This window comes from Pan troglodytes, chromosome 6, assembly GCF_028858775.2.
Source record: "Pan troglodytes isolate AG18354 chromosome 6, NHGRI_mPanTro3-v2.0_pri, whole genome shotgun sequence".
Classification (NCBI taxonomy): domain Eukaryota; kingdom Metazoa; phylum Chordata; class Mammalia; order Primates; family Hominidae; genus Pan; species Pan troglodytes.
Window position 1 is genome coordinate 122,414,420 of NC_072404.2, and position 27,784 is coordinate 122,442,203.

Consider the following 27,784-nt stretch of genomic DNA (forward strand, 5'->3'; position numbering starts at 1 on the left):
AGGCTATGAGGTGACCATCTTTTAGCAGGCATGTTGTGAAGTATCTGTACCACCTCTATAACATTGGGACTGTTCCCAGTATTCGGGACTTTCCTCTGCTGAAGAGGCAGGCCTTATCATGTATTTATACTACCTGACCACTTCCTTATCTGGCACCCTACTGGCCACACTTACTAGACCAGTCAAGGCCAGGCAATCTACTAGATGGTCAAGACCAACTAACCTGATTCTCTCTTGAGAATATGAATCAGAGACACCAAAACTGTAGTCAGTGTTGAAATGCTAAAGGTACGTAAAACTGAGGCTGATGATCACAGTCAGCCTTGGGCAAGAACAGGCCCTGTATCCTCTCAATTGCCTCCTTTTTTTTCCTTGAGTGGGTATATACTTCTTGCACTCCAGAGACTTGATCAGGAAACACCTTAACTATTGACAGGAAATGCTGCATGAATGATTGGTCATAGTTATTATTCTGTACTGCTTGCCCAAGCCATTGACTTTGTTTTTTTGGCAGTTACATATAAGCAAGTTGATGGGTCTGTTTAATTTCCTGGTGTGAAAACAAATTTGATAGCACTCTTTTCATTTCAATGCTGAGCTCTCAGAGTTCATTTGCCATTGCTTCCAGTCTGATTCTCTGAGAAACTGGTGCAAATTGCTTTGCAAATCCACAACCAAAGAATCAGTATCAGTGATGCTCTTTTAAGGAACATGAGATACATAGTTCCCATAAGCCACTGTTCAAAAGGCTCAAAATGAAATATTCTGAAAATGAAAGCAAAAGAAATCATAAAATATTACCAAAAAGGTTATGTGGTAGTGAATAAAAGCCAGAATATGATTTGAGAAGTGCACATTTGTTCTGAGAACAATGCTAATGTAATGGGAATATCAGGACCAAGCTTTACTTTTTCAGGTCATGGTTATTGATTTAAGAACTGATGCAAATGAAAAATTACCAAAGAGCTGTTTGCAAAGATGTTTCAAGTCCAATAAATCTTGTTTTAGTATTATACTATTGTAAATCTCTCAGGATGAAAGAGACTATATAGGTCATCTAATCCAATTACGCATTTCATGCTTGAAATCATTTCTATATTCTTAAAGAAATGAGAACCACACAACATTGGCATTGTGGTTGATGACAGAGAGCTGTCTACCATGCTTCATATAATAAATCTACAAGAAGAAATAAATGAATTTGGAAACACAAAATGGCATTAACAAGATATGGCTCTTAATAATGTTTGGAAAAGTAGTGCTTTTTTTAATTTTGTCATTCCTAGGGAAAAGGTATTAGACATTGTGGCAGAGATTGATAATTATCTCCAGACTTTTTTTTTTTTTTTTTTTTTGAGACAAGGTCTTACTCTATCACCCAGGCCGGAGTACAGTGGCACAACCACAGCTCACTGCAGCCTTGACCTCCCTGGGCTCAGGCGCTTATCCCACCTCAGCCTCCCGAACAGTTAGGACCACATGTATACCACCAAGCCTGGCCAATTTTTGTATTTTTTTATAGAGATGGAGTCTCCCTATGTTGCCCAGGCTGGTCTCGAACCCCTGGGCTCAAGCGATCCACCCTCTTTGGCCCTCCAAAGTGTTGGGATTACAGGAGTGAGCCACTGTGCCCGTCCAGACTTGGTTCTTTTTAATTCCCAAATGTTTACTTGGCACGTGACTGCTCAAAATAAATATTACATTTCCAAACTTTCCTAATAGCCATTGGTTTCAGTTGCTATTGCTGTGTAACAGATTATCTCAAAACCTAGAGGCCTACAACAACCTTTTTATTATGCTCACAGATTCTGTGGAACAAGGCTTCAGCCAGGGCATCCAGTACAGGGCTGGCTTCTTCTATCATGCTGACTTGACTTTTACAATGCTCTATTGGTCAAAGAAATCACAAGCACATTCAGATTCAAGGGGAGGGGAAATAAGACTTCAATTCATTAGTGAGTAGTGGCCACGCCACACTGTAGGAGATGTTGTTGTAGCCGTCTTTGGAAAATGCAATTTGCCACACCAAAGGTGTGGCCATGTTGACTAAGTTCTAGCCAAGAGGATAGAAGAGGAATTGCGTTTAACTTCCTAGAAGGAAGGGAGGGGAGGGGAGCTTCCCTTCTCTTTTTCACTTTCCTCTTAGCTAAAATATGACTGGCCCTGGAGCAGCCATTTTGGACCACAGACAGGATCATAGAGCAATGAGCTGGAGGGAGCCTGGGTCCCTGATGATCATGGAGTACCACACTGTGTCCGGAATTGGTGGGTTCTTGGTCTCACTGACTTCAAGAATGAAGCCGCAGACCCTCGCGGTGAGTGTTACGGTTCTTAAAAGTGGCGTGTCCAGAGTTTGTTCCTTCTGATGTTCAGTTGTGTTAGGAGTTTCTTCCTTCTGGTGGGTTCGTGGTCTCACTGGCTCAGGAGTGAAGCTGCGGACCTTCGCGGTGAGTGTTACAGCTCTTAAGGCGGCGCATCTGGAGTTCCTCCCAGTGGGCTCGTGGTCTCGCTGGCTTCAGGAGTGAAGCTGCAGACCTTCATGGTGAGTGTTACAGCTCATAAAGGCAGTGTGGACGCAAAGAGTGAGCAGTAGCAAGATTTATTGCAAAGAGCAAAAGAACAAAGCTTCCACACTGTGGAAGGGGACCCGAGCTGGTTGCCACCACTGGCTCAGGCAGCCTCCTTTTATTCTCTTATCTGGCCCCACACACATCCTGCTGATTGGTAGAGCCCAGTGGTCTGTTTTGACAGGGCACTGATTGGTGTGTTTACAATCCCTGAGCTAGACACAAAGGTTCTCCACGTCCCACCAGATTAGCTAGATACAGAGGGTCCACACAAAGGATCTCCACGTCCCCACCAGAATAGCTAGATACAGAGTGGCGATTAGTGCATTCACAAACCCTGAGCTAGACACAGGGTGCTGATTGGTGTGTTTACAAACCTTGAGCTAGATACAGAGTGCCGATTGGTGTATTTACAATCCCTTAGCTAGACACAAAGGTTCTCCACGTCCCCACCAGACTCAGGAGCCCAGCTGGCTTCACCCAGTGGATCCCCCACTGGGGCTGCAGGTGGAGCTGCCTGCCAGTCCCGCGCTGTGTGCCTGCGCTCCTCAGCCCTTGCGTGGTCGATGGGACTGGGCGCCGTGAAGCAGGGGGCGGCGGTCGTCGGGGAGGCTCGGGCCGCACAGGAGCCCACGGAGTTGGGGGCAGGCTCAGGCATGGCGGGCTGCAGGTCCCGAGCCCTGCCCCGCGGGAAGGCAGCTAAGGCCCGCGAGAAATTGAGCACAGCAGCTGCTAGCCCAGGTGCTAAGCCCCTGACTGCCCGGGGCCGGTGGGTCCGGCCGGCCGCTCCGAGTGCGGGCTCCGCCGAGCCCACGCCCACCCGGAACTCGCGCTGGCCCGCAAGCACCACGCGCAGCCCCAGTTCCCGTCCGCGCCTCTCCCTCCACACCTCCCCGCAAGCTGAGGGAGCTGGCTCAGGCCTTGGCCAGCCCAGAAAGGGGCTCCCACAGTGCAGCGGCGGGCTGAAGGGCTCCTCAAGCGCTGCCAAAGTGGGAGCCCAGGTAGAGGAGGCACCAAGAGCGGGTGAGGGCTGTGAGGACTGCCAGCACGCTATCACCTCTCAATACCAACTCTGAACTGCCCACATTTAGATTCCAGAGAAATAAATCTTAAGCTATTGTATTTCGCATTTTCTGCCACATGTGAGCAGTGTTTATCATAATTAATACAAATATTATCACAAATTCAGGTGATACACATGCATCTTAGATTACCAGATCCGTAAAAATAATAATGCTTACACGGTAGAGAGTAGTACTAACATTGTGCTCCAACCGGTGACATGTGAGGCTCACCATATTTTATAAAAGTTTAATTCTTTTTTTTTTTTTTTTTTTTTTTTTTGAGACGAAGTCTCACTCTTGTCCCCCAGCCTGGAGTGCAATGGCACTGCACGATCTCGGTTGACTGCAACCTCCGCCTCCTGGATTCAAGCGATTCTTCTGCCTAAGCCTCCTGAGTAGCTGGGATTACAGGTGCCTGCCACCATGCCCGCTAATTTTTGTATTTTTAGTAGAGATGGGGTTTCACCATGTTGGCCAGGCTGGTCTTGAACTCCTGACCTCAGGTGATCCGCCCACCTCGGCCTCCCAAAGTGTTGGGATTACAGGCATGAGCCACTGCGCCCGGCCAAAAGTTTAATTCTTAAAATGCTCGACACAATTAGAAGCACTTAACTACTGTATATTTAAAGCAATGTAACATTATTACTATAAAGTTGTTAAGAAATGAAAATAGAGAAATACATTGGCTCATGGAGTCAATACAGGATGCATCATTAACAAAGGGTTAACATCAAGATCCATTTTTACAAGAGGGACTAGTTCGTTACATCTCTGATTTCTAGACTTGGAGTTTCCCCAGTCATGTGTTTACTCTTCCGTGGGTGGGAAGATAAATCAGAATAACCAAGTGAGCTTGCTCTTGAAATATTTTATTTACAATGATATGATAATTGTAGAAAATGAAGTATGCGTACTTAAATAGCATTTAATTGACAAAAGACAATTTTCTCTACTTCAAAATTGTAAACATTTGCAAAGTAAGCCTCATTTCAAAGTCAAAGCCTTCTACTTTAAAAGCACACATTAGTAATTCTATTTTTCTTTATACTGAAGTATTTCAATTTTTGGAGATACAAGTCAAAAATCATTCAAAGCATAAAGGCAAGTTTCAAAATAATAAGCGCCTCATCCTGCACTATTCTATTTAAAAGAGATCAACTAACTTTGATAGGTGCCTCTCAATAAATGGTGCCTTTGTCTCAATAAATAGTAAATGCGTGGAGTGCACAACGGAATAGCATCAGTAAGACGAAACATAATAAACAGGATGGATCGGGAAAGGCTGGATAAAATGTGGGGAAGAAAAAGAAAGACGTCACAAAGATGGGGTAGCATTTCTTTGTCCAAAAGAGAACCAGTACCACCATAAGACTTTAAACAAAGGACATTAGCAACACTTATCATGCAACTAGATTCTAGAAGGAAAATAAAATGCCACTACTAAGGTGGAGGCTGAAGTTTCAAGACAAATCTCCTGGCACCACCTCTGCGGGGGTTCACCATGGCGAATGACGCCTGGGAAGCGGGGCGAGTGGCCAGCCCACTCCTGGACGCGCGGACAGGTGGACACGAAGGCGGCCTCGCTGGGCCTCCCTCCGCCTCACCCGGCCCGGGCGCGCAGCCCTGCGGTGGTCTGACAGGCGGGTGCGCGGCGCCAGCCAACGGAGGTTGCCATGGTTTCCGGGGGTCACGTGGGCGCGCTCTCCTGCGCCCCCTCCCGCGCACCGCGGCGGGGCGGGGGCGGGGCGCCCGGGCGGGGGAGAGGCGCGGCCGCGGCTGGAGCGGGAGGAGCAGGAGATGCTGCCAGCCCTCCCGGGGTCGCGCTCGCTCAGCCGCCGCCACCACACGGAGCAGACGCGCGCCGGGAGCCGCGGGCCGGGCCAGCCGGGCCGCCGGGGCCCAGTGCGCCGCGCTCGCAGCCGGTAGCGCGCCAGCGCCGTAGGCGCTCGCTCGGCAGCCGCGGGGCCCTAGGCCGTGCCGGGGAGGGGGCGAGGGCGGCGCCCAGGCGCCTGCCGCCCCGGAGGCAGGATGAGCATCGAGATCCCGGCGGGACTGACGGAGCTGCTGCAGGGCTTCACGGTGGAGGTGCTGAGGCACCAGCCCGCGGACCTGCTGGAGTTCGCGCTGCAGCACTTCACCCGCCTGCAGCAGGAGAACGAGCGCAAAGGCACCGCGCGCTTCGGCCATGAGGGCAGGACCTGGGGGGACCTGGGCGCCGCTGCCGGGGGCGGCACCCCCAGCAAGGGGGTCAACTTCGCCGAGGAGCCCATGCACTCCGACTCCGAGGACGGGGAGGAGGAGGAGGCGGCGCCCGCGGACGCAGGGGCGTTCAATGGTGAGGACCAGACCCCCCCCTTCGCGACCCCGGATCCCCTCGCTGCCCCCCACCGCTCCCCGCTGTGCTCTCGGATCTTGCCGCTTTGCGCACCCACCTCTCCCCGCATTCTCCACCTTTCCCTACCTTCCCATCTCGCCCACCCCCTCAGCATCCATTTCTGTCTCTCCCACTCGCCCACCTTCCTACTCCGCTCTCTGTCATACCCTCTTCCCTTCCTCTAGAGGTGGGAGAGCTGGGATGTTACGCTTCCCTCTTACCCTTTGCCCCCTCTGCCTGGGCCGGTTGGGGTGGGCATCTGCTAGAAAGACAACTTTCGCTGTGGTTGGAGGTATTTCGCTTAGAGGATACCATTGTGCATAAAGAAACTGGCCCGCTTGGCGTCTTCTTTCAGCCCTGGTATTTATTAATGGAATGTCGAAAGAGAAAAGGAGAACCGTGTTTAATATGATTGGCTTTACTGTTGTTAGGACGGTAGATTCACTAAAAGAAGCATGAAATTGGACTCACTGGGGCAGAAAATTTATGGCCAGTAGCTCTGACATTCTTGGAAATAAGAGTTATCTATTATTTTCCAATTTACCAATACCGTGTTGTGTTATTTTTGGACACGTAACAAAGGATTCTATTTAGTCTGAAACCCACGGGGGTCTTTGGAACGAGGAAATGGGTTAATGGTTTGCTTTTTATATAAAAGACATATTGAATGATTTGGTGCTTTATTTTTTTAAAAGTGTATGAGAAAAACACCTTAGGAAGTTCTGAAAGCTTGTTGGTTGTCTTTAGAATGAAAAGCCAGTGAGTAATTGTAAGGATTGTGCCAGACAGTAGAGCTAGAAAGAATGAATGGGAAAGAAAAAGGAATTTTCTCAAATAGCTGCTCCTGGCAAGTCCCACCCCTTCTGCTTACAACCCTCTTTCCCTAACACACCCAGACACACACCCTCATTTACAGCCCCCTGTATTACACAACATGCCCAAATCTCATTTTTATGGCAACCCAAGCTAAAATACCATGGAGTGCAGTGTGCAAGTGTTTTCTCTTTGTGGTGTAAGGCAAACATGCATGCAGCATTGCACCAGCTTTTATTTATTTACACTGCTTGTGGTTTGTGTGTCCGCAGTGTATTTCATAAAATGAAAACATTTAAAAGTGTCATTTCATTTCCTTGTGTATGCTCCTAGGAAGATGTTTCTTTTCTTTGCAGGATTACATGTTGAAATGGATTATAAAATTAGTGTAGTTTTAGTTTGTCCAAAACAATCCCAGAAACCCTGGAAATTAGTGCTCTGTGAAGATAAAAGTGAAGCTTGTTACTTACAATTTTAATTTTGGACTTCTAAATGTTTCCCCAAGAGGATAAACATAGTCTTAATAATTCTTTTTGCACAAGAATCGAATCAAAAGCTTTTCCTACCAGAAACGAGAAAGAGAAAAGAATGCATGTTTTAAATAGGTAAGAAGCAGCAGCCAGTAACGGATGACAGAAAGGGCAGAGATATCTAATACTTCTTTTATGCTCCTGACATGTTCGTGCACACACACAAAGGGGAAAAAAAGGACTCTTTTCCCAGGTTGGAGAAAACTAGGAACTAAGGGGCTTGGTAAAGACCATATATATATATATTCTGTATGATATGTTGTTAATACAATCAGAATATTTTGTTTGTATAATGCATTTGTTGAAGTACTTTGCATTGATGATTGCATTTTCTCCTTATAACAATATATTGCGCACAGAAAAGATTCCATTTTCATTTTGTAGTGAAGAAATAAGCCGTTAACTTCTGAACAGCAGGGGTCATTTTATATGGCTTTATATTCTCCAAGGCACCTTTGCTGTAAAAATTGCTCAGTGTGACTTAAACAAGTTAAACTTGTTAAACAATTGCACTATTTACTCCCTAGCCTCACCCCCAAGGACTTTAAAACTTTTTGACTGCAACCAAATACAATTTGATCATTATCCAGGAGGCACATACATCTGTATAACAGAAACTTTGGCAATAGTACAGGTACTTCCTTCTGTCAGATGCAGTGCTTTTTGATGTTTCCTATTTGAATCAGTTATTTCTCCCTATTTTAAATTGTATTGAGACCTCCAGTTGAAAAACATTTAATTATAGGCTACAAAGTGATTGGCAAGGTTTCTTGTAAAGGGCCGGATAGTAAATGTTTTAGACTTAGGGCAACATGTGGTCTTGATCACTTCTTCTTCATTTTTTCTTTTAAAACACATACACCTTCTGAGGGTTGGGGTTGTACAAAATTAGCTGCAGATCAAGGCCATAGCTTGCTGACCCCTGGTTAGAAGAAAAAAAAAAAGTCAAAATAGTACCATTGGGGGAAAAAACAGGAGTGATCCTAAAAAGTATGAGCCTATCAGTTTGACATCTATGTCCAGAAATGTGTCTCATTAGAAAAGAACCCCAGATACTGGGCAATTCTGGCATAGTAAAGAATAAGGATTGGAAAACAAGTCTTAATTTACTATGACACAGCACAAGACCTGCTGGGTCAGTAATTCTGAAATTTTCATAGCTATCTCAAGGAAGTTTGATTCAGAAATGACCATTACCCTGTACCATTTTTGGAGAGCTTTTTTAAATAGGTTGAGATGGGACATGATATCCTTTTCTTCCCCCTCAGTAGACATCCCACCCAGGTCATTCTGATATCAATAGTTCCATGACTGTACTTTGGAAAACATTAACAGATAGTGATAATACTATATTCTTCTTAACATTTAAAACATAATTGCCATTAGTTGACAATTGCTGTGTGCTGTCTAAATGCTTTAATTTTTTTGTCTCAGCTTTATGAGAACGATAAGGCCATCACTTGCCCAGTGTTTCACGTGAGCTGCAAAATCAAGATTGGGATACAGGTGGACCTGGCTTCATCCCTGTGCTCTTGACTGCCCGATTCTATCTCCAGATGGGGCTGGGGCTAGCATAACCTGAGTATCCCTTATATGTCAAGCTCTATTTGGGACCCTTAATGTGTTTTATTGTTAAAGTTCTGAAAAATTAACTTGTCCAAGGTCACACATAAAACGAGTAAGTAGGGAAGCCTGATTTCTTACTCTTATGTATCTAACCTTGAAGCCCAGGATGATCAGGGAGTTCTTAAATGGAATTTGTTCTGTGGGCTGACTCACAAGTCAGGTTTTCCTGTTTTTTTTTTTTTTTAGTAATGCTGATGGATTTGCATTGTTGGTTCATATCCTCTCTTGTGAATGTCTTTAACGTAAGTGATGGTATTTATGAGAGGTTGGAGTTAAAAGGCAAGTTTTTGACCATGCAACTTGTGCCCATTGACAAACGTAGGACAAACGTAGGGATCAAGCATGTGACCTTGACCTTATAATGTGGTTTAATCAAATAAGCCAGGCACCTGCAGTTAGCTGGAAAAAATGTTGTCTGGCCAGGGGTCGGTGATTTTTGAGGGTCAGGTGGTGTGGCTGTAGGTGGCGCTAGAGCAAACAGTCAGATGGGTGAAGGTCATCTTCTTTCCTACCTTTCCAAAGGATCCCTTCCTCTTCTAATAGCTTTCTTTTCCCTCTCCTATTCTCTTCCAGTCTTATAAATTCTAATTGTTACTTTCCATTTGCTATCAATTCTGGTTGAAAGAGCAAGCTTTAGATGTTAGAATGATAGTGGCTTATGGTGACCCTTTCTAGGGAAACTCTCAAAGGCCAGAAAGAAGCCATAATGGAAACCTCTTGGCATCTACTGTGTCTCCCTCTTCCCCGTCCTAGAGAAAGCAAATACAGTCTGACGTGTCATGTCTGAAAGGGTAGCGTCCCTAGGCCTTGAATTTCTTAGAAGGTTTACGGTAGGCTATAGCATTGCATCAGTACTAGTTTGGAGTAAAATCTGTGGTAATTCATGATTTTATATAGGCATCATCAAGAGATCTTGTGTTGCCCAATAATTTCTTCAGTGGAATTGCTGAAACAAAAAATGAAGTAAATACCATTCAGATTATTCTGATAAATGGACAAGTGGTCAGAAACAAAATTAACTACACATGGGCACATGCAGAGCAGTCAACCTGGGAGAAAAAATAACTACCGTGATAGAAAATAAAGAGCTGATTTTCTGAGTTATAGAAGAAAAAGATCTAGAGTTCAAAGTAGATACACATACCAAAAATATAGACTCATACCCCATAAGACAAGCATATCAAAAGTAATAAATAGAAATTTACCATGTAATAACTGTGGCTTAATCCTCTTAACTCTGTCCCATGTCCAGTCTTGTTGGAATCTTACCTACCTTTTGGTTTTTACAGTTCAAAGGGAATTTGGAGAATTTACAAAACATCCTTAAGGTCAAGCAAAATATTGTAAAGTTTATATCATTGATATAAAATCTTACAGAGTTATATACTTTTTTTTTGCAGAATAGCAATTTCATTGTGTTTTATGGAAATGAATCCAGTATTGCACTTCTTGGCGAGATGAAGCAGGGAATGAGCTTATGTGGCAGTTTTACTTAGGATTTAATGTTATACAGTAATAAAATCCATATCTTTTCAGCTCATAATTTGTAGCTAAGAGCTCCAGGATTTTGTAATTAATGAGACTTTATAGTTTTTGGCTATTAGAGATTTACATGGTGGTTTTAAATCCTCCTGAAATGGATTAAATCATTCATGACAATGGCTAAAATATTGAAGCCATTATTTTAGTTATGAGCATAAAACAATAGTGTCAGAAAAGATAATAAAACTTATTTTGAGTTAGAGATAGTGATTGTGATTTTCAAAGCAGAAGTTAAGAATATTATTCATTTTACTAGTAATAGTAAGTGGATTGCTTTAGGGGTTGAAATTGGGAAACCAAAAAACTTCTTCTCTTACCATCTATTACTTTGGGCTTTGGAAGAAGGGTGGTAGAGGGAGAAAGATAATGAAGTCAGAAGGGAAAGGGGGAGGGAGAGAGCAAGAGAGAAGTAAAACCAGTTGTGAAGGCTTGCTTGAGTAACTTATACTTTGAAGACATACAATGGAAACACCTAAACAGAAATTGAAGCATTAGTACTTTAATTTTTCTATCAAAAACCAAACCATTTAGCTATTATTTTAGATAAGACAGTTACCAGCTTTTTTTTTTTTTTTTTTTTTGTGGATGCACATAAATTGATGTGCTGTGTCTGGGTAGAACAGGAGTGAATATTGAATGGTTATTTTATTGTTGCAAATCTCATTCCATGGATTCCAGTAAATTTCCAGCCGTCAAGATTTTGTTAACAGCTATGTTGAAAAACAATTGTGTTTCTTTTTCAGTTGTGCAAATACAAACAGGGGACCTATGAATCCATCAATTTGGGGTTTATTTTTGACCCATTAAGAAAATCGTTTGTCAGTAGTAGTAGTAATAAAGTCCTACAGTGGAGGTTGGGGAATGATGGAATATTTTAAGGTGAGAGATTCAGTGAAGAAGACTGAAGTGACTAACTGCAGGGTCTACTTTAGAAGTGTGGAGAATCACAGAAAGTGCTGCGATCTGGGATGGCCTATTAGAAACAATGTGTGAAACTTGGAAGGTAGGATAGTTCTTATTTTAAGAAAAAAGAAATGATTCGTCTTACATTTACTCTCTTTAGACTTCATTTTTTTCTGTTTTTGTTTGTTTTTTGATAGAGATGGGTCTTCCTTTCTTGCCCAGGCTGGTCTTGAACTCCTGGCTTCAAGCAGTCCTTTTGCCTCAGCTTCCGAAAGTGTTGGAATTAGAGGCGTGAGCCACTGCTCCCTGCCTAGACTTAAGACACCATCCTTTTGTCAGAGATGGCCTCATAGATAGTATGTATGATCGATTTTGTTAATAGATGGGGCAGGTGAGAGACAGAGAAGTTCCTTATCCAAATTTGGTAGGTTTTGGCCTTATAAATTTGAGTTTGTTCATACAACTGTTGCCAACATTTTGTGCGCTATTTATATTAACTTACATCATATGAATTTTTTCTGTCTTCCATCAAGTTGATTGATAAGGTTTAAAAGGATGGGCTAAAGGAAAGTACTTTTGTCTTCAGAATTTCCAGGTTTTTTTGTTCTTTGATTCTTTTTCAATGAAGTGAAATCTAATATTAGACTATATTTTCCTATCACTTGCTTAAGAAGAGACAATGGAAAAGAAACAACAATGCAGTGATTTTTCTGAATTGGATGAATTCTTACTGTGTTCTTGATCCTGTTCTTGTCCTTCCTGTCTTATCTATATCATCTAGTTGTGGTTGGGACAGTCACAAAATCCTACTCTAAAAACCTCAGTATGATGCTTATCATTATTTTATGAGAGCGAATTTTGTGCTTCACAAATTCAAAATGACTCAGACGGTTTCATTATGTAATTTTATGGAAAGAATTTGAGCTAAAATTTTCAGGTCATGGCTTACATGACAACAAAACAATCAAATAAGAAAATCAGAACTATAAACAGTTGGTGTAACATTTATAAATGTTTCAGCAATAGGCTCTGCCATGTGTAGCTTAATATGTTTGGAAACTAAAAAAAAAGGCCTTTCCAGTTGCTGCTGTTTAAAAATGTTTCTTAATTAAAAAAAAGACAAAAGGTCAAAATGTAAACACATGTTCCACATAAAAGTGAAGCCAAGAAGATATACTGTATACAGTTATTCCTGTATCTGTTTGACTAAGGATGACATTGTTTAATTTACATTAGCTGTTCCAAGACAAAATAGTCCATGGGAGTGATGTTGAGGGGAATTTGGGGGGTAAAAAGAGAAGGAAAAAAGCCGTTTGTTCCATTTGTTCTAGTATATTTCAGTTACACCCAAAAAGCATCTTTTTCAAAGGTCATGTTGAATTAAAACATGATTCCGCTGTTTCGTTCTCATTATTATAGAAAACTAATGTCTTTTAAATGGTGTCCTTTTAGGCCGGGCACGGTGGCTCATGTCTATAATTCCCAGCACTCTGGGAGGCCGACGCAGGCGGATCACCTGAGGTCAGGAATAGGACACCAGCCTGGCCAACATGGTGAAACCCCATCTCTACTAAAAATACAAAAATTAGCTGGGCGTGGTGGCGGGCGCCTTAATCCCAGCTGCTTGGGAGGCTGAAGCAGGAGAATCGCTTGAACCCTGGAGACGGAGGTTGCAGTGAGCCGAGATTGCGCCACTGCACTCCAGCTTGGGCGACAGAGGTATACTCTGTCTCAAAAAAATAAATAAATGGTGTCCTTTTTATTTAATACTAGTTATTATTAACATTTTTGACTACTGATGTATCAGATGTGGAACAGTGCTTTACACATTGTCATCTGAACAGATGCTTTACACATATGTGATTTAGTCTTCCCCAGAGTAATTGGTGGAATCAAGGTTTGAACCTGGTGATCTGACTTCAGGGTCTTCCTCTTCAACCACGGTTTATACACTTCATTTCAGTAATTCTTTTAGCAGTAACGTGGTTGAAAATAAGCACATATCAAAAAATAAGCTACCTACTTTTCCCTCTAAAAGTTTGCAGGCTAGCCCTGCATTGATCTCTCCCTTTTACAATTTGCATTCTCTGTCTATTCAACCCAAATTAGCATTTCATGTACCTTAGAAACTCAGTACATTTGTTTATTTTATTTTATTTTGTTTTTGACAGAGTCTTGCTCTGTTACCCAGGCTGGAGTGCAGTGGTGCCATCTTGGCTCACTGCAGCCTCTGCCTCTGGGTTCAAGTGATTCTCCTGCCTCAGCTTCCTGAGTAGCTGGGATTACAGGTGTGTGCCACCATGTCTGCCTAATTTTTGTATTTTTGGTAGAGACAAGGTTTTTCCATGTTGGCAAGGCTGGTCTGGAACTCCTGGCCTCAAGTGATCCCACCTGCCTCAGCCTCCCAAAGTACTGGGATTATAGGCAAGAGCCACCACACCCAGCCTACATTTATTTATTTTAGAAATAATCACCTCATGTACTGAGCTGCTTAATTCTCTAAATTTATTTTATTATATACCTTTATTAGCAAAATATATTTGAGTGTACACCCCAATATATGTTGATAAATTTTATACATGTGACAATATATTGACTTATATGTATGATAAAGCTTCCTACAATATAAATTTTGAAAGGAGGAAGTAAAAAGCAATTCTAAGCAAGTTGTAATTTTCTCCTACATCCCAACATATAGCCTTATACACTGTTTTGGCATACATGAACCCCATTTTGGAGACTACAGCTCTAAACAATACCACTTAAATTGATACTCTAGTAATATATAACGTAGCCATGATCAATTTTGGTTCCCTGATTCAAGCTTCTAGATTATAAAGAGAGTGTGTGTGTGTATGTGTGTGTGTGTGTGTGTGTGTGTGTGTCTTTTTTAAAAGACAGTCACTCGGTAAGTTAATTGACTCAACAGAAGTTGGCAGAATACAGAGGAAAATTCTATCTTATAAAAAGGAAGTAAAACTACGTTACCTGAAGGGGAAAATCCAGGCTTTTTCTTTTAAAACCTGTTTTCCTGTATATACCTTGAATTCCAATTGTATAGTGGTAATGTTTTTGGTGCAACATTTGTGGATGGGACAAAGAGAATCATATTATAGTCTTCTGGTTAGGAATCAGTAAATTATGGAAATACCGGTCAGAATTAGAAGAAAGTCTAAAGTTTAAAATAGTTGAAAAGAAATGCAATTTCGTAGAGTATTTCAGGTTATTTTGTTAGGAGAGAGATCGTTCACTATTTGCTTTCTTGTAACTTTTGAAAAATGTTTAGCATGTGCTTGGATTACCTATTAAATAAGTGTAAAAATACATGAAAGAAAGGCAATTCTTTTGTAAATATCCATTAAGTAGTAAATAAAACACAGTAGGCCGTGTGTGGTGGCTCACAGCCTGTAATCCCAGCACTTTGGGAGGCCGAGGCGGGCGGATCATGAGGTCAGGAAATCGAGACCATCCTGACTAACTTGGTGAAACCCCGTCTCTACTAAAAATACACACAAAAAAATTAGCCTGGCGTGGTGGCAATTGCCTGTAGTCCCAGCTACTCGGGAGGCTGAGGCAGGAGAATGGCGTGAACCCGAGAGGCAGAGCTTGCAGTGAGCTGAGATCGCAGCACTGCTTGACAGAGTGAGACTCCATCTCAAAACAAAACAAAACAACACAAAACAACAAAACAAACAAAAACCACAGTATATAGCGGCACATGACATGATTCTAAATTGATATAGCCAAATATTCTTGTGTTAAGTCATTCTCTTGGTCCTGAATTCTCACTCCCCTCTCCCTGTCTTTCTGCTAAATCTCACTCTTTTCCCAAAGGTTTAGTTTATATTTTACCCTACCAAATATTTTTGCAAGTTTCCCTCCTTGACGTTAATACTATCAATATGGTAGGATGAATATGGCCTCCATCAGTCAACTTTGCAGATGTCAAGGGTCCTCAGTCTAGGTAGGCAAGAATGTGCAGGAATATACCCTCTCTTTCTAAGTCTTTCCTGTATGTGTTGTGCTTTGCTCACAGTAGGTGTGCAAATGTTTTTTAAAATATTGAACACTGTCTAATGGTAAATGTGTATGAATGTAAAATGATTGAAAACTTCTTAGGCATGTAAATATTTTAAATAGACTTTTTTTATTATACTTTAAGTTTTAGGGTACATGTACACAACGTGCAGGTTTGTTACATATGTATACATGTGCCATGTTGGTGTGCTACACCCATTAACTCTTCATTTAACATTAGGTATATCTCCTAATGCCATCCCTCCTCCCTCCCCCAACCCCACAACAGGCCCCAGTGTGTGATGTTCCCCTTCCTGTGTCCATGTGTTCTCATTGTTCATTTCCCACCTATGAGTGAGAACATGCGGTGTTTGGTTTTTTGTTCTTGTGATAGTTTGCTGAGAATGATGGTTTCCAGCTTCATCCATGTCCCTGCAAAGGACATGAACTCATCCTTTTTTATGGCTGCATAGTATTCCATGGTGTATATGTGCCACATTTTCTTAATCCAGTCTATCATTGTTGGACATTTGGGTTGGTTCCAAGTCTTTGCTATTGTGAATAATGCCGCAATAAATACATGTGTGCATGTGTCTTTATAGCAGTGTGTTTTATAATCCTTTAGGTATATACCCAGTAATGGGATGGCTGGGTCAAATGGTATTTCTAGTTCTAGATCCCTGAGGAATCTCCACACTGACTTCCACAATGGTTGAACTAGCTTACAGTCCCACCAACAGTGTAAAAGTGTTCCTATTTCTCCACATCCTCTCCAGCACCTGTTGTTTCCTGACTTTTTAATGATCGCCATTCTAACTGGTGTGAGATAGTATCTCATTGTGGTTTTGATTTGCATTTCTCTGATGGCCAGTGATGATGAGCATTTTTTCATGTGTCTTTTGGCTGCATAAATGTCTTCTTTCGAGAAGTGTCTGTTTATATCCTTTGCCCACTTTTTGATGGGGTTGGTTGATTTTTTCTTGTAAATTTGTTTGAGTTCATTGTAGATTCTGGATATTAGCCCTTTGTCAGATGAGTAGATTGCAAAAATTTTCTCCCATTCTGTAGGTTGCCTGTTCACTCTGATGGTAGTTTCTTTTGCTGTGCAGAAGCTCTTTAGTTTAATTACATCTCATTTGTCAATTTTGGCTTTTGTTGCCACTGCTTTTGGTGTTTTAGACATGAAGTCCTTGCCCATGCGTATGTCCTGAATGGTATTGCCTAGGTTTTCTTCTAGGGTTTTTATGGTTTTAGGTCTAACATTTAAGTCTTTAATCCATCTTGAATTAATTTTTGTATAAGGTGTAAGGAAGGGATCCAGTTTCAGCTTCCTACATATGGCTAGCCAGTTTTTCCAGCACCATTTATTAAATAGGGAATCCTTTCCCCATTGCTTGTTTTTGTCAGGTTTGTCAAAGATCAGATAGTTGTAGATATGCGGCATTGTTTCTGAGGGCTCTGTTCTGTTCCATTGGTCTTTATCTCTGTTTTGGTACCAGTACCATGCTGTTTTGGTTACCGTAGCCTTGTAGTATAGTTTGAAGTCAGGTAGCATGATGCCTCCAGCTTTGTTCTTTTGGCTTAGGATTGACTTGGCAATTTGGGCACTTTTTTGGTTCCATATGAACTTTAAAGTAGTTTTTTCCAATTCTGTGAAGAAGGTCATTGGTAGCTTGATGGGGATGGCATTGAATCTATAAATTACCTTGGGCAGTATGACCATTTTCACGATATTGATTCTTCCTATCCATGAGCATGGAATGTTCTTCCATTTGTTTGTATCCTCTTTTATTTCATTGAGCAGTGGTTTGTAGTTCTCCTTGAAGAGGTCCTTCACATCCCTTGTAAGTTGATTCCTAGGTATTTTATTCTCTTTGAAGCAATTATGAATGGGAGTTCACTCATGATTTGGCTCTGTGTTTGTCTGTTATTGGTGTAAGAATGCTTGTGATTTTTGCACACTGATTTTGTATCCTGAGACTTTGCTGAAGTTGCCTGTCAGCTTAAGGACATTTTGGGCTGAGACGATGTTAAATAGACTTTTAATAATAGTCTCCTAGTAATGTTTTACATTACTGTATTTTAAGATGTTTCATAAAATATAAAAGCTTTAGCCTATCTTCAGTTCGGTCTCATAGATTTGGACTTCGTTGTATTAAAAATACAACGTGAGGCTTGGGCCTGACATTTGAACACTACAAAATGCACAGAACGCACGTGCACAGGCTTCTTTTGCCTGTAGGATTTCATATTGTAATTGAGGTGACATTCTGGCCCCCCACAAACCACTAATGCTGTATGTCATTGCATCTGCTTATGTGAACTCTGTGCTTAATCTAAAACTGATCTATTGCCCTGAACCTGCTTTGTCCATTTCCATCTTTTTGCGTTTCCTCGTCATTCCTGCCACTCTGCAAGGCAAGCTGCCTTCCTCCCTCTGTTGCTTGAATTCTGCTGACCCCTCAAGACCCACTTGCTGTTTGGACTCCTCCAGTTTTTCCTCTAGCTCCAGCACAGACCTGTCTCTTTAAGAATGAAATGGACATATCCACCCGCTTACCAAATACCTTTGCTTGCATGTTCTTCAGCCACCTCCATACAATTTTATCCTAAACTGAATGTGTTCTCTCGTTCCTCAGTTCTTCTCTCCTGTACTGTGATGTCATTCTTTTTTTTTTCCCACTCCACTAATTTTCATAAACGTGGTCACTAGAGCTCCTTTTCCTTTGCCTCATACTTTTTAAACCTGGCAATTTGCTTTTATGGAAAAAAGCAAAAATAAACCAGATTGCTTTTAGTTGCCAAAAACTTAAGAGTAATTATGTGAAACATCTGAAATAGTGGAAGCTTTTTTAAGAGTGTGATTTCATTTTGGTATAGACTCTAGATTTGAAGCCTGACTCTGCCATTTATAACTTTTGGGACCTTGAATAAGTTACGTATTTTATGATGAGTGCCTCATTTTCCTCATCTATGAAATGGGAATAAAGATAGTACCTATCTCAGAGGGATGTTTTGAGAATTAAATGAATTAACAGTACCTGGCATACACTAAGCATTAATGTGTGTTAAAAAAACACACAACAAAACCAAAAGGAAACAAACAAATACAAGTTTTAGAATTCAGTGAGAACACGACAGTTTTAAAAAAATGAAATTTGATTAGAAATATAAGCTAGAGATTGCTCTCAAGCCAGTATAGTAATAGTACTTTAAAAAAGTTATTAATGAAAAATATGAAAGTAAAGTCTTTAAATCTTTTAGTTAAGTGTTTCAAATTTTTTAAAACTTGCAGTTCTTTAAATCTTGTGTCCTCCTTTAATTCCATTTGAAATTTGAGGTAAATAGTCCGACTTGGAAAAAAAAGTAAAAAAAAAAAAAGATGGGATAAAGCTTTGCTTTGTTTTCATACCATCCTTTCCCCTGAGAAACAGTGTTTAACTGATAGAGTAAATAGATGTGTGTGTACACAGTCTCCAAGTTTATGGTCTTAAATTTAAGGTTTAGCAGGTAATTTTTGAACAACTTAGGAACCTGTAGGTAGAAGTATTGAAAATTGTTACTTTATTTAAATGAGGCAGATGCTTGTAGAAAAACATAACTGTGTGCCTGAAATACAAATTAATTGGCAAACAATTAGTTGGCATTAAATTGACAGCTTGTTGCCCTTTCCTCATGTCATAATATTTATAAAAGTAAGCTCATGGTGGGACAAATTAATACATCTCCAAGTCTTACATTAGTATGTGTTTTTATTCTGAAAACTTATAATTCTGTACTTATTCAACTACAAATTGCTAATAATTTATTTTTAGAAGAAAATAAAGACAATCTTTTGAGATCTTTGTTTTTACATGAAGTTTGTTCATACGTCTTTGATTTTTTTATTTGACTGTTAACAGCAGTTTACCAGCCAAGCAATATTAGGACTTTTGATGCATAATAATTCCTCGAAATACCTTTCTTGTAATTCCTTAAATGGAATCCAAAAGGTATTTTAGTGTTTGAATTTTAACAAAAACCCGTTTGTAAAAAGAATATTTTATGAAAAATATTTTAGGAGCACATTTTACATTAAAGTACATTTGGAACTAATTTGGTTGGGCTGATAGTATCGGAGCATAGTGAGAGATTTTTATCTGCCAAAACTGAGTAGAGCAGAATTTTTTTTCTCTTTTACTTGTTGTGACGTATTTTCAATATACAGAAAGACACAGATAAATGAGGAACACTCATATAAGCAGTCCTCTAGCTCTGACAGATTTTAACATTTTGGCATCCTTCAAGGTTTTTTATTTTTTTTTCTGGCCACGCACAGTGGCTTACGCCTGTAATCCCAGCCCTTGGGGGAGACCAAGACGGGCAGATCACCTGAGGTCAGGAGTTTGAGACCACCCTGGCCAACATCATGAAACCCCATCTCTACTAAAAATACAAAAATTAGCCGGATGTAATGGCACATGCCTGTAATCCCAGCTTCTTGGGAGGCTGAGGCAGGAGAATCGCTTGAACCCAGGAGGCCAAGGTTGCGGTGAACTCCAGCGTGGGTGACAGAGTAAGACTCTGTCTCAAAAAAAGAAAAAAAGTTGTTATTTTTTTTTTCTTTTAAAATATACCACATGTGCAGTAGGAGGAGGCCCCTCGTGTACTCTCTCCTGTCCCATTCCATCAACTTCTCTCTCCAGAGATAACCACCACCATGATGCATTTAGTGTTTGTGTTTCTGTTATGTGGTTTTGTAGTATTACTACATAGGCATTAGGTTAGAAATTTGTATAAATTTTGCACTTATAAAAGTTTCTTTTATGTAAATTATTATCCATCAACTTGTTTTTGAGAAGGGCATTTGAGATGTTACATTGATTCATGTAGTTCTAGTTCTCTAGTTCATTTATTTTAACCTTCTATGTAGTATACCCTTGTATAAATATACACTTTATCCATTCTTTGGTAAATATTTTGGTTGTTCCCAATTTGTTGTTATAGTGCTGTAGTGAATGTGTGTGTGTGTGTGTGTGTGTGTATGTATGTGTGTTAGGCAAATGTAGTTTTTAAAGATAGTTTTCAGTGTGTGGTCTGGATACCTCTGGGGGACCATTTCCCTCTCTTCCCAGACCTTGCAAGAGTCCATAGGATGAAAATTATAATAATACTTCTAAGATTTTCTTTGCCTTTTTTTCTCTCATGCTCTCAGCATGATAGCTTACGGTGGAGTTTTCCAGAGGGTACATGATGTATGATATTGCGACAGATTGAATGCAGGAGCAAATACGAGAACCCAGCCATCTTCTATCATACCAGATTTGCAAAAATGTAAAACAAAGTCATTCTAAATTTTACTAAGCTTTGTTTGTTTTGGAAAATATAGTTTTTTTTAATCAAAATATGTTATTAGTAACGTGTAAGTTCTTTTAAATTCATATTTTAAATATTTATCAGTTTTAATTTATAATACAATAAATATCAATGGATATAACCATATACGCAAATAATTTTTGAGAGTATATAGAGATTTTGAGATCGAAAAGTTTGTGGACTGCTGCTATAGGGTATGTACCTAAGTGTGGAAAGGTTGATTGTAGGGGTGCAAGCTTTGACTTCACCTCACATTGTCATATCTGCTTTATAAAGGCGTTGCACCAGTTTGTACTCTCATCAGCAGTATGAGTCCCTGATTTTCACATTGAAGCGAACATTCAATATTGTCAGATTTCAACAAGCTTTGACAGTAGGATGGATGTCAGATAGCATCTTACTGTGAATTGAATTTGTTTTCCTCTTATTGCTAGTGACATTGAACATCTTTTCCTGTTCATTGACTGTATTTGTAGTTTATTTTCTTTGAAAATTTTTTGCCATTTTTCCCATCTGGCTGATTGTGTTTTTCTTACTGATTTGTAGAAGGATTTCTCTCCTTCCCTCCCGCCCTCCCTTCCTCTCTTCCTTCCTTCCTTTAATGTTCTGGCTACCAACCCTATGTTGGCAATAGTCATTGAAAAAAATCTCCCAATCTTAGGTTTGTCTTTTCATTTTGTTTACAATAACTTTGAACATAATTTTTAATTTTAATGTAGGCTAATGTTAATCATTCCTTTTGCTTGTGATTTTTTTTGCCTTGTTTAAGGATTTCATCACTAACCCAAATTAAAAAGGTAATCTCTTTATTTTCCTGTAAAAATTTGTAAGTCTTCAGTTTCATCTTTAAGGCTTTAATCTATAATTTATTCTTATATATGGTATGAATTAGGGAATCTCATTTCATTATTTTAGTATGCATCATGTATTGACTCATTTTTTCCCCCACTGATTTTTAAATGTTAAGTTTCCATTTATTTGTGAATGTACAAATTTCCACATACATGTGAATGTACTTCAAGCTTCTGTTCTGTTCTATTGGGTTTGCTGTCCTTTCCTCAATGCCTCTTTCCCTTAATTAATGTGACTTTAAAATGGTCTTGATATATGGTATGGTAACTCTCACTTTTTTTTTTGCTTTAAAATGATTTAATCATTTGTAGGCTTTTATTAGTCCATAAAACTTTTAGGATATGCTTCTTCAGTTTTGTAGAAAATCTTTATTGGTAGTTTTATTGGAATTGCTTGAATTTATAAACAAAGTTGGAGATGACAGATATTTTAATGATACTGAGTCTTCCTATCCATGAACATGATATATCTCCCTTTATTCAGTCTTCCTTTCATATTCTTCAATAATGTTTTATAATTTTCTCCATAAGGATTTTGCTATCTTTTCTTAGGTTTATTCCTATGTAACTTATCACAACTGGGATTTTAAAAATTATACATTTTAATTTGCTGTTGCTGAGAATATATAACAGGAACTGGTAAAGTTCAATAATAAGAAGACCCTAATCAAACTGAGCAAAGACTTGAACACGTCAATAAAGAAGACCTAAGAATGGCTGGGTGCGGTGGCTCATGCCTGTAATCCCAGCACTTTGGGAGGCCTAGGCAGGCAGATCACTTGAGGTCAGCAGTTTGAGACCAGCCTGGCCAACATGATGAAACCCTGTCTCCACTAAAAATACAGAAATTAGTGGTGGCACATGCCTTTAATCCCAGCTACTTGGGAGGCTGAGGTAGGAGAATCGGTTGAACCGGGATGGCGAAGGTTGCAGTGAACCAAGACTGTGCCACTGCACTCCAACCTGGGCGACAGAGTGAGACTCTGTCTCGGAAAAAAAAGAAGACATAAGAATGGCCAATAAGCACGTGGAATAGTGCTCAATATTTTTAGTTATCAGGATAGTGAAAATTAAAACCACTGTAAGACACCATTAAACACACACATCATTAAACACACACAAGAATGGGTAAAATAAGACATACCTTATGTTGGCTGGAACTCGTATATGGTCCTGGAGGGCATAAAGTGATATAAACACTTAGGAAAACTGTGGGTATATTATAAAGTTAAGCATTCACCCACCTATGACCAAGCAATCCCACTCCTAGGTATTTAAGAGAAATAAAAGTAACATTTACAAAATGGTTGTAAACATATGCTTTTATTCAACCAAAGTTATTGTAAACAAAATGAAAAGACAAGCACAAGACTGGAAGTTTTTTCAATGAATATTACCAACAAAGGGTTGAATATTTAGAAGAATATTAAACAATATTTATAAAAGCTTTATTCAAAATAGCTCAAACTGGAAACTGAAATGTCCATCAACAGGAGAATGGAGATATATATAAGGGAATACTACTCATCAATAAAAAAGAACAGTAGGAATTAATCTTATGTTTGCATGAAGTTCAAAGACAGGCAAAGCTAAACTACAGTGGTAGAAATCCTAACAAGTAATTGCCTATGAGATAGTGGGAATTGACTGTAAGGGGGTTCAAGGAAACTTTCCAAGGTGTTGAAAATGTTTTATATCTTGATTGGAGTGTTGGTTGTGGATGTATATGTTTATCAAAACTCATTGAATTGTACATTTTATTGTATGTCAGTTTCACATCTTTTTTTAAAAAAAAAAATTGGAAATGTGGACACTCTTGAAATCTTTTTTTCCCACATTTTATTGAGAAATGCCATTGCCTTCTGCTCTGATTATCTTGTGAAATCTTTCATTATTCTTGTTAGAGACTAAAACCAGGTTACATTTTCATAATTGTGGGGCATAAATGGTACTGCTTTTAATAATACTACTTGAAAAAAAGCCAAAGACTAGTCAAGCTCTAGTGTTAAAAGTCTATTTTATGTTTTTAGCCAGTACTATATATTTTAATTTATGGGTTTCAGAAACTTAATACTTGTATACATAACATTTGCTGTTTTTTTTTGAAACCATGTCTCACTCTGTCACCAAGACTGGAGTGCGGTGGTACGATCTGAGCTCACTGCAACTTCTGCCTCCCAGGTTTGAGCGATTCTCATGCCTCACCCTCGCAAGTATCTGGGACTACAGGTGTGCACCACCATGCCTGGCTAATTTTTGTATTTTTAATAGAGACAGGTTTTACCATGTTGGCCAGGCTGAACTCCTGGCCTCATGTGATCTGCCCACCTGGGCCTCCCAAAGTGCCAGGATTACAGGCATGAGCCTCCATGCCTGGCCAAATGATCTTTAGGTGCCACCCCTATTATATTATTTTTCATTAGCACTATTGCTTTAGCATTTTTGAACCTAATGTATATTGTAGCCAGCAGTGTTCTAAGCCTTGGGGATACAGTAATGAAGCAGACAGACAAGGAAAGACCCTGCCCTCATGGAGCTTATAATGTAGCGAAGGAGGAGACAGACAATAAACATAAAACAGGTCTCTTTTGCCAGCTCTGGAGAAAAGGAAACAGGATGATACCATGGAAAGGAACAAGAGGGGCAACTTTAAACTGGGTGTTCAGGGAAAAGCTTCCTGAGAGGGAGTTATTTGAGCTGAGACTGGAATGGCAGGAATATCTTCATTCTGGGAGTTGTATGAGGAAGGCTTTGAATATGGGTATTTTCTATAACCGTACTCTTATTAGTAGGCCAACCTTAATCACATCCCTGATTATTCTCTCAGTTGCTCTTCATTTCAAAGTCTCCCTCCTGTCTTTTCCCGTTTGTTTCTCCCCAATTACCCTTCTCTGGAGCTGTTTTGTTGTGACTTTATAGACATGTAGCAATTTGAACTCTTTGCAGCTTCCAGCTTTTCCGGTGTTCTTAGCCTAGTTTGGATTGTTTACTCTTACAAGCAGAACATTGGTCTCCATAAATCTGCTCTTTACATGAATCTGACCATACAGACTTAAAAGAGACAGTTTTGTGTATGGAGAAGCAGAAAGTGAATTTACATCGTCTTGACAGTGGCGTTTCCCACTCCTTTCTACTTAACTCTGAGCCCACATTTAAAATCCTGAAAGTATTTGGGAATGTTTTTCTTGACATTGTTACTGCCTCAACTCTGTGTAGTTTTATAAAAACTTAGTCATTTTAGGATTCTTCTAGCTGAAACTGTATTTTTCTCTCTTTTTCTAAGAGGGCATTGTTGGTAAAATCCTCATGAATTAAGAAGTGGAGACTCATGTTCATTCACAAGCAAAAATATGTTTTTTTCTAATTTAATCATTCTATTACTTTCATATTCTAAAATGTCAGTTATATTTTGAGGAATTCGGTTAGTAAATATAAAGAAAGTCTTTGAAGTTGGCACTTTGTAAAAGCAGAAGGAGCATCGATATTTCGTCTTACTCTGCCCCACCTCCAGCCGTAATCCACGTGTCTGAGTGGGTTGGACACCTGATCTCTGTGCTTCTTTGCTGTATAATCAAAAAGGAAGAAGAAAAGTGGTCTCCCAAGTGCTGGCTTCTCAAACAGCTCCCGTTATGTCTCATAAGAAGTGCCTTGAGGTACATGGTTCATAATCTGTGTCTCCTTGAGACCAAGACCATGAAGCCTTGGAGGGTACCCGCCAACTATTATTCTGTCCTTGTACCTTTGAGCCCCTTCACAGGCTGAATCTCAACAAATTCCTAGGCACTGTGTATCTAGAAATACATAGTATTTAAAGGGCTTACAAGACAGTGATGAGTAAAGTATCTCTGAGTATTAATAATTGTGGTCAAGGTTCAGTACCTTTTAACAAAAATATAGAAAATAAGTGGTCCTTTTCAATACCAGAAATTATGTATGTATTAAAAGTTTGCAAGTTGTGTGTGTTAGGTTAATCAGAAAAATTTTCAAGTTTTGTTGTTTATTTGCCTGTTTGCTGTTGACCTTTTAAAAAAGTTAATTATTCCTTGGTTCAAGGGTGAGCCTTACTTCACTTTAATTTTTGAAGCACAGGCATAAGAGAAATTCATTTATTCTGCACTAAATATTTACTCTGTCAAAAATAATTATGTTACATGGTTTCAATTTACACAGTTTCTAGAATATTTTATTTAGACAGTTAACAGATTCAGAAAGTGTTTGTTGCTAGAAAAGGTGATTAATGGGAGGATAAGGATGCTAAAATTATTCAGCTGAATCCAAGATTATTGTGTATATTTCACTTAGGGTATATGAACACTTTTCTGCAAAAGGCTAATTTAACACAGCTCCAGTGTAGATAGGGTAGTTTGTTTTTTATTTTTGTTTGCTCGGGGTGTGTGTGTGTGTGTGTGTGTGTGTGTGTGTGTGTGTGTTTATGACTGCAGATCACAGCTCAGGGCTCTTGTTTCTTTAACTTGGAGTTTCCCTCCCAGGAGTATGCTCAGAGATGCAAACTGTGTGTACTGCTATCAACCTTTTAGTTTCATAGATTATCTTAGGTTTTTTAGTCTTCTACTGGATTTTTCTTTCACCTGCAGTATTTCTAAATTAGGTAGCTACTTGCAGGGTGTAAGTCTTTGAAGCCATTGTATTTGAAAATACAACTAGACTTAATAAGCTCTTCAAGGGCAGGGACTCTCTTACAATTCCAGTGCCCAGCATCCACACTCAATACAGCAACAAAATTAATGGGGAGAGGGAGACTTGCTCTGTTTCCTTGCAGAGTTTATTGATGCATTCTGCAGGTATTTACTCAGCACCTTTATCTGCCAGGCACTGTGATAGGCATTGGGCATGAAGAGGTGAGCAGATAAGCAGTTCCTGCTGGCCTGGTGCAGAACTCCGTCCAGCAGGTATGGGAGGCTGTTTTCACTGCTGAGATAGAGAGACTTCTTCGGTTTATCCAGAGTAATGGAGGATTTTTCTTGTAAGGACACGGAAGGATTAAAGAAGACTTGAATCAGTTACACTTCTGGGTCTCTTGGGAGCGTAGGAACTAAACTAATCTAGTGGAATATAGTTTGGCAACAGAAGACATCTCTGGTTATACAAGCACGAAGATATTCATAGGAACATAGGACTCAGTGTTCCACTGCAGTAGTGTTGGGGAGAAAGTCAAACCTTATATAAATATTTTTGTCTTTTTTCCTTGGGGATTCACTGAGATCTTAGGTTATATTCTCTTAAAAATGCTAGGATTTTACTCTGTTCTTAAATCATATTGTTTGTTTCTCCAGGCATACAATATGTTTCCTATTTTTTCGTTCTATCCTAGTCTCTAGTTTTCTCTCTATGTGGGGTGTGTGTGTGTGTGTGTATTCACCAAATATCCACAGAATAAGAAAATCTAAAGGTAAAAACAAAAAGTCTGAGAAAATTTAATTTGACTTGTCACATTTTAAGATGCCTTCATCTGTTAACATTTTTTGGGAATTTGTATTGCTGTGTATTTTTTATATTTAAAAAGTGGTAATATTAGTTTACAGTAAATAAGCGTCAGTCTCTTACATTTGAATAGGAATTTATAGTTGACAGGTACATCCAAAGATGTTTAGGTTTTTTCTGTTTTTGAGATGGAGTACCGCTCTTTGCCCAGGCTGGAGTGCAGTGGCAGGATCTCCACTCACTGCAACCTCTGACTTCTGGGTTCAAGCAATTCTCTTGCCTCAGCCTTCCGAGTAGCTGGGATTACAGGTGCTCACCACCATGCCCGGCTAATTTTTTTTTTTAATTTTTAGTATAGAGATGGGGTTTCTCTATGTTGGCCCGGCTGGTCTTGAACTCCTGACTTCAGGTGATCTGCCTACCTCGGCCTCCCTAAGTGCTGGGATTACAGGCGTGGGCCACCATGCCTGGCCAGGTTTTTTCTTCAGAAAAACCCCCTGAAAGAAGCAGGGCAGATTTTACTCTCCATATATCACAAGTTGAAAATTTAAGTCAAGGTTACATGGTTCATCTATGCCATCAGAAGGCAATGTGGCCAGTATTAGAGCCCAAGGCTCCTGTCTGCCACTTGGGTGGTCTGTCCATGCCCCATGCTTCACCCCCTCCCTGCCAGTGATGTGGAAGGTCGGGATGTTGGCAG

General features: G+C 40.0%; 1 protein-coding gene across 1 annotated transcript in view; it reads left to right on the plus strand.

Annotated features, from left to right (window-relative positions):
• Positions 1–5,456: 5,456 nt before the first annotated feature.
• Positions 5,457–27,784, plus strand: part of PRKAR2B (protein kinase cAMP-dependent type II regulatory subunit beta) — a 119,771-nt gene continuing 97,443 nt past the window's right edge. The window contains exon 1 of the mRNA XM_001148361.6: positions 5,457–5,966. Within this exon, the coding sequence (XP_001148361.5) occupies positions 5,660–5,966 (307 nt within the window). The 5' untranslated portion in view covers positions 5,457–5,659. The remainder of the gene's footprint in view (positions 5,967–27,784) is intronic.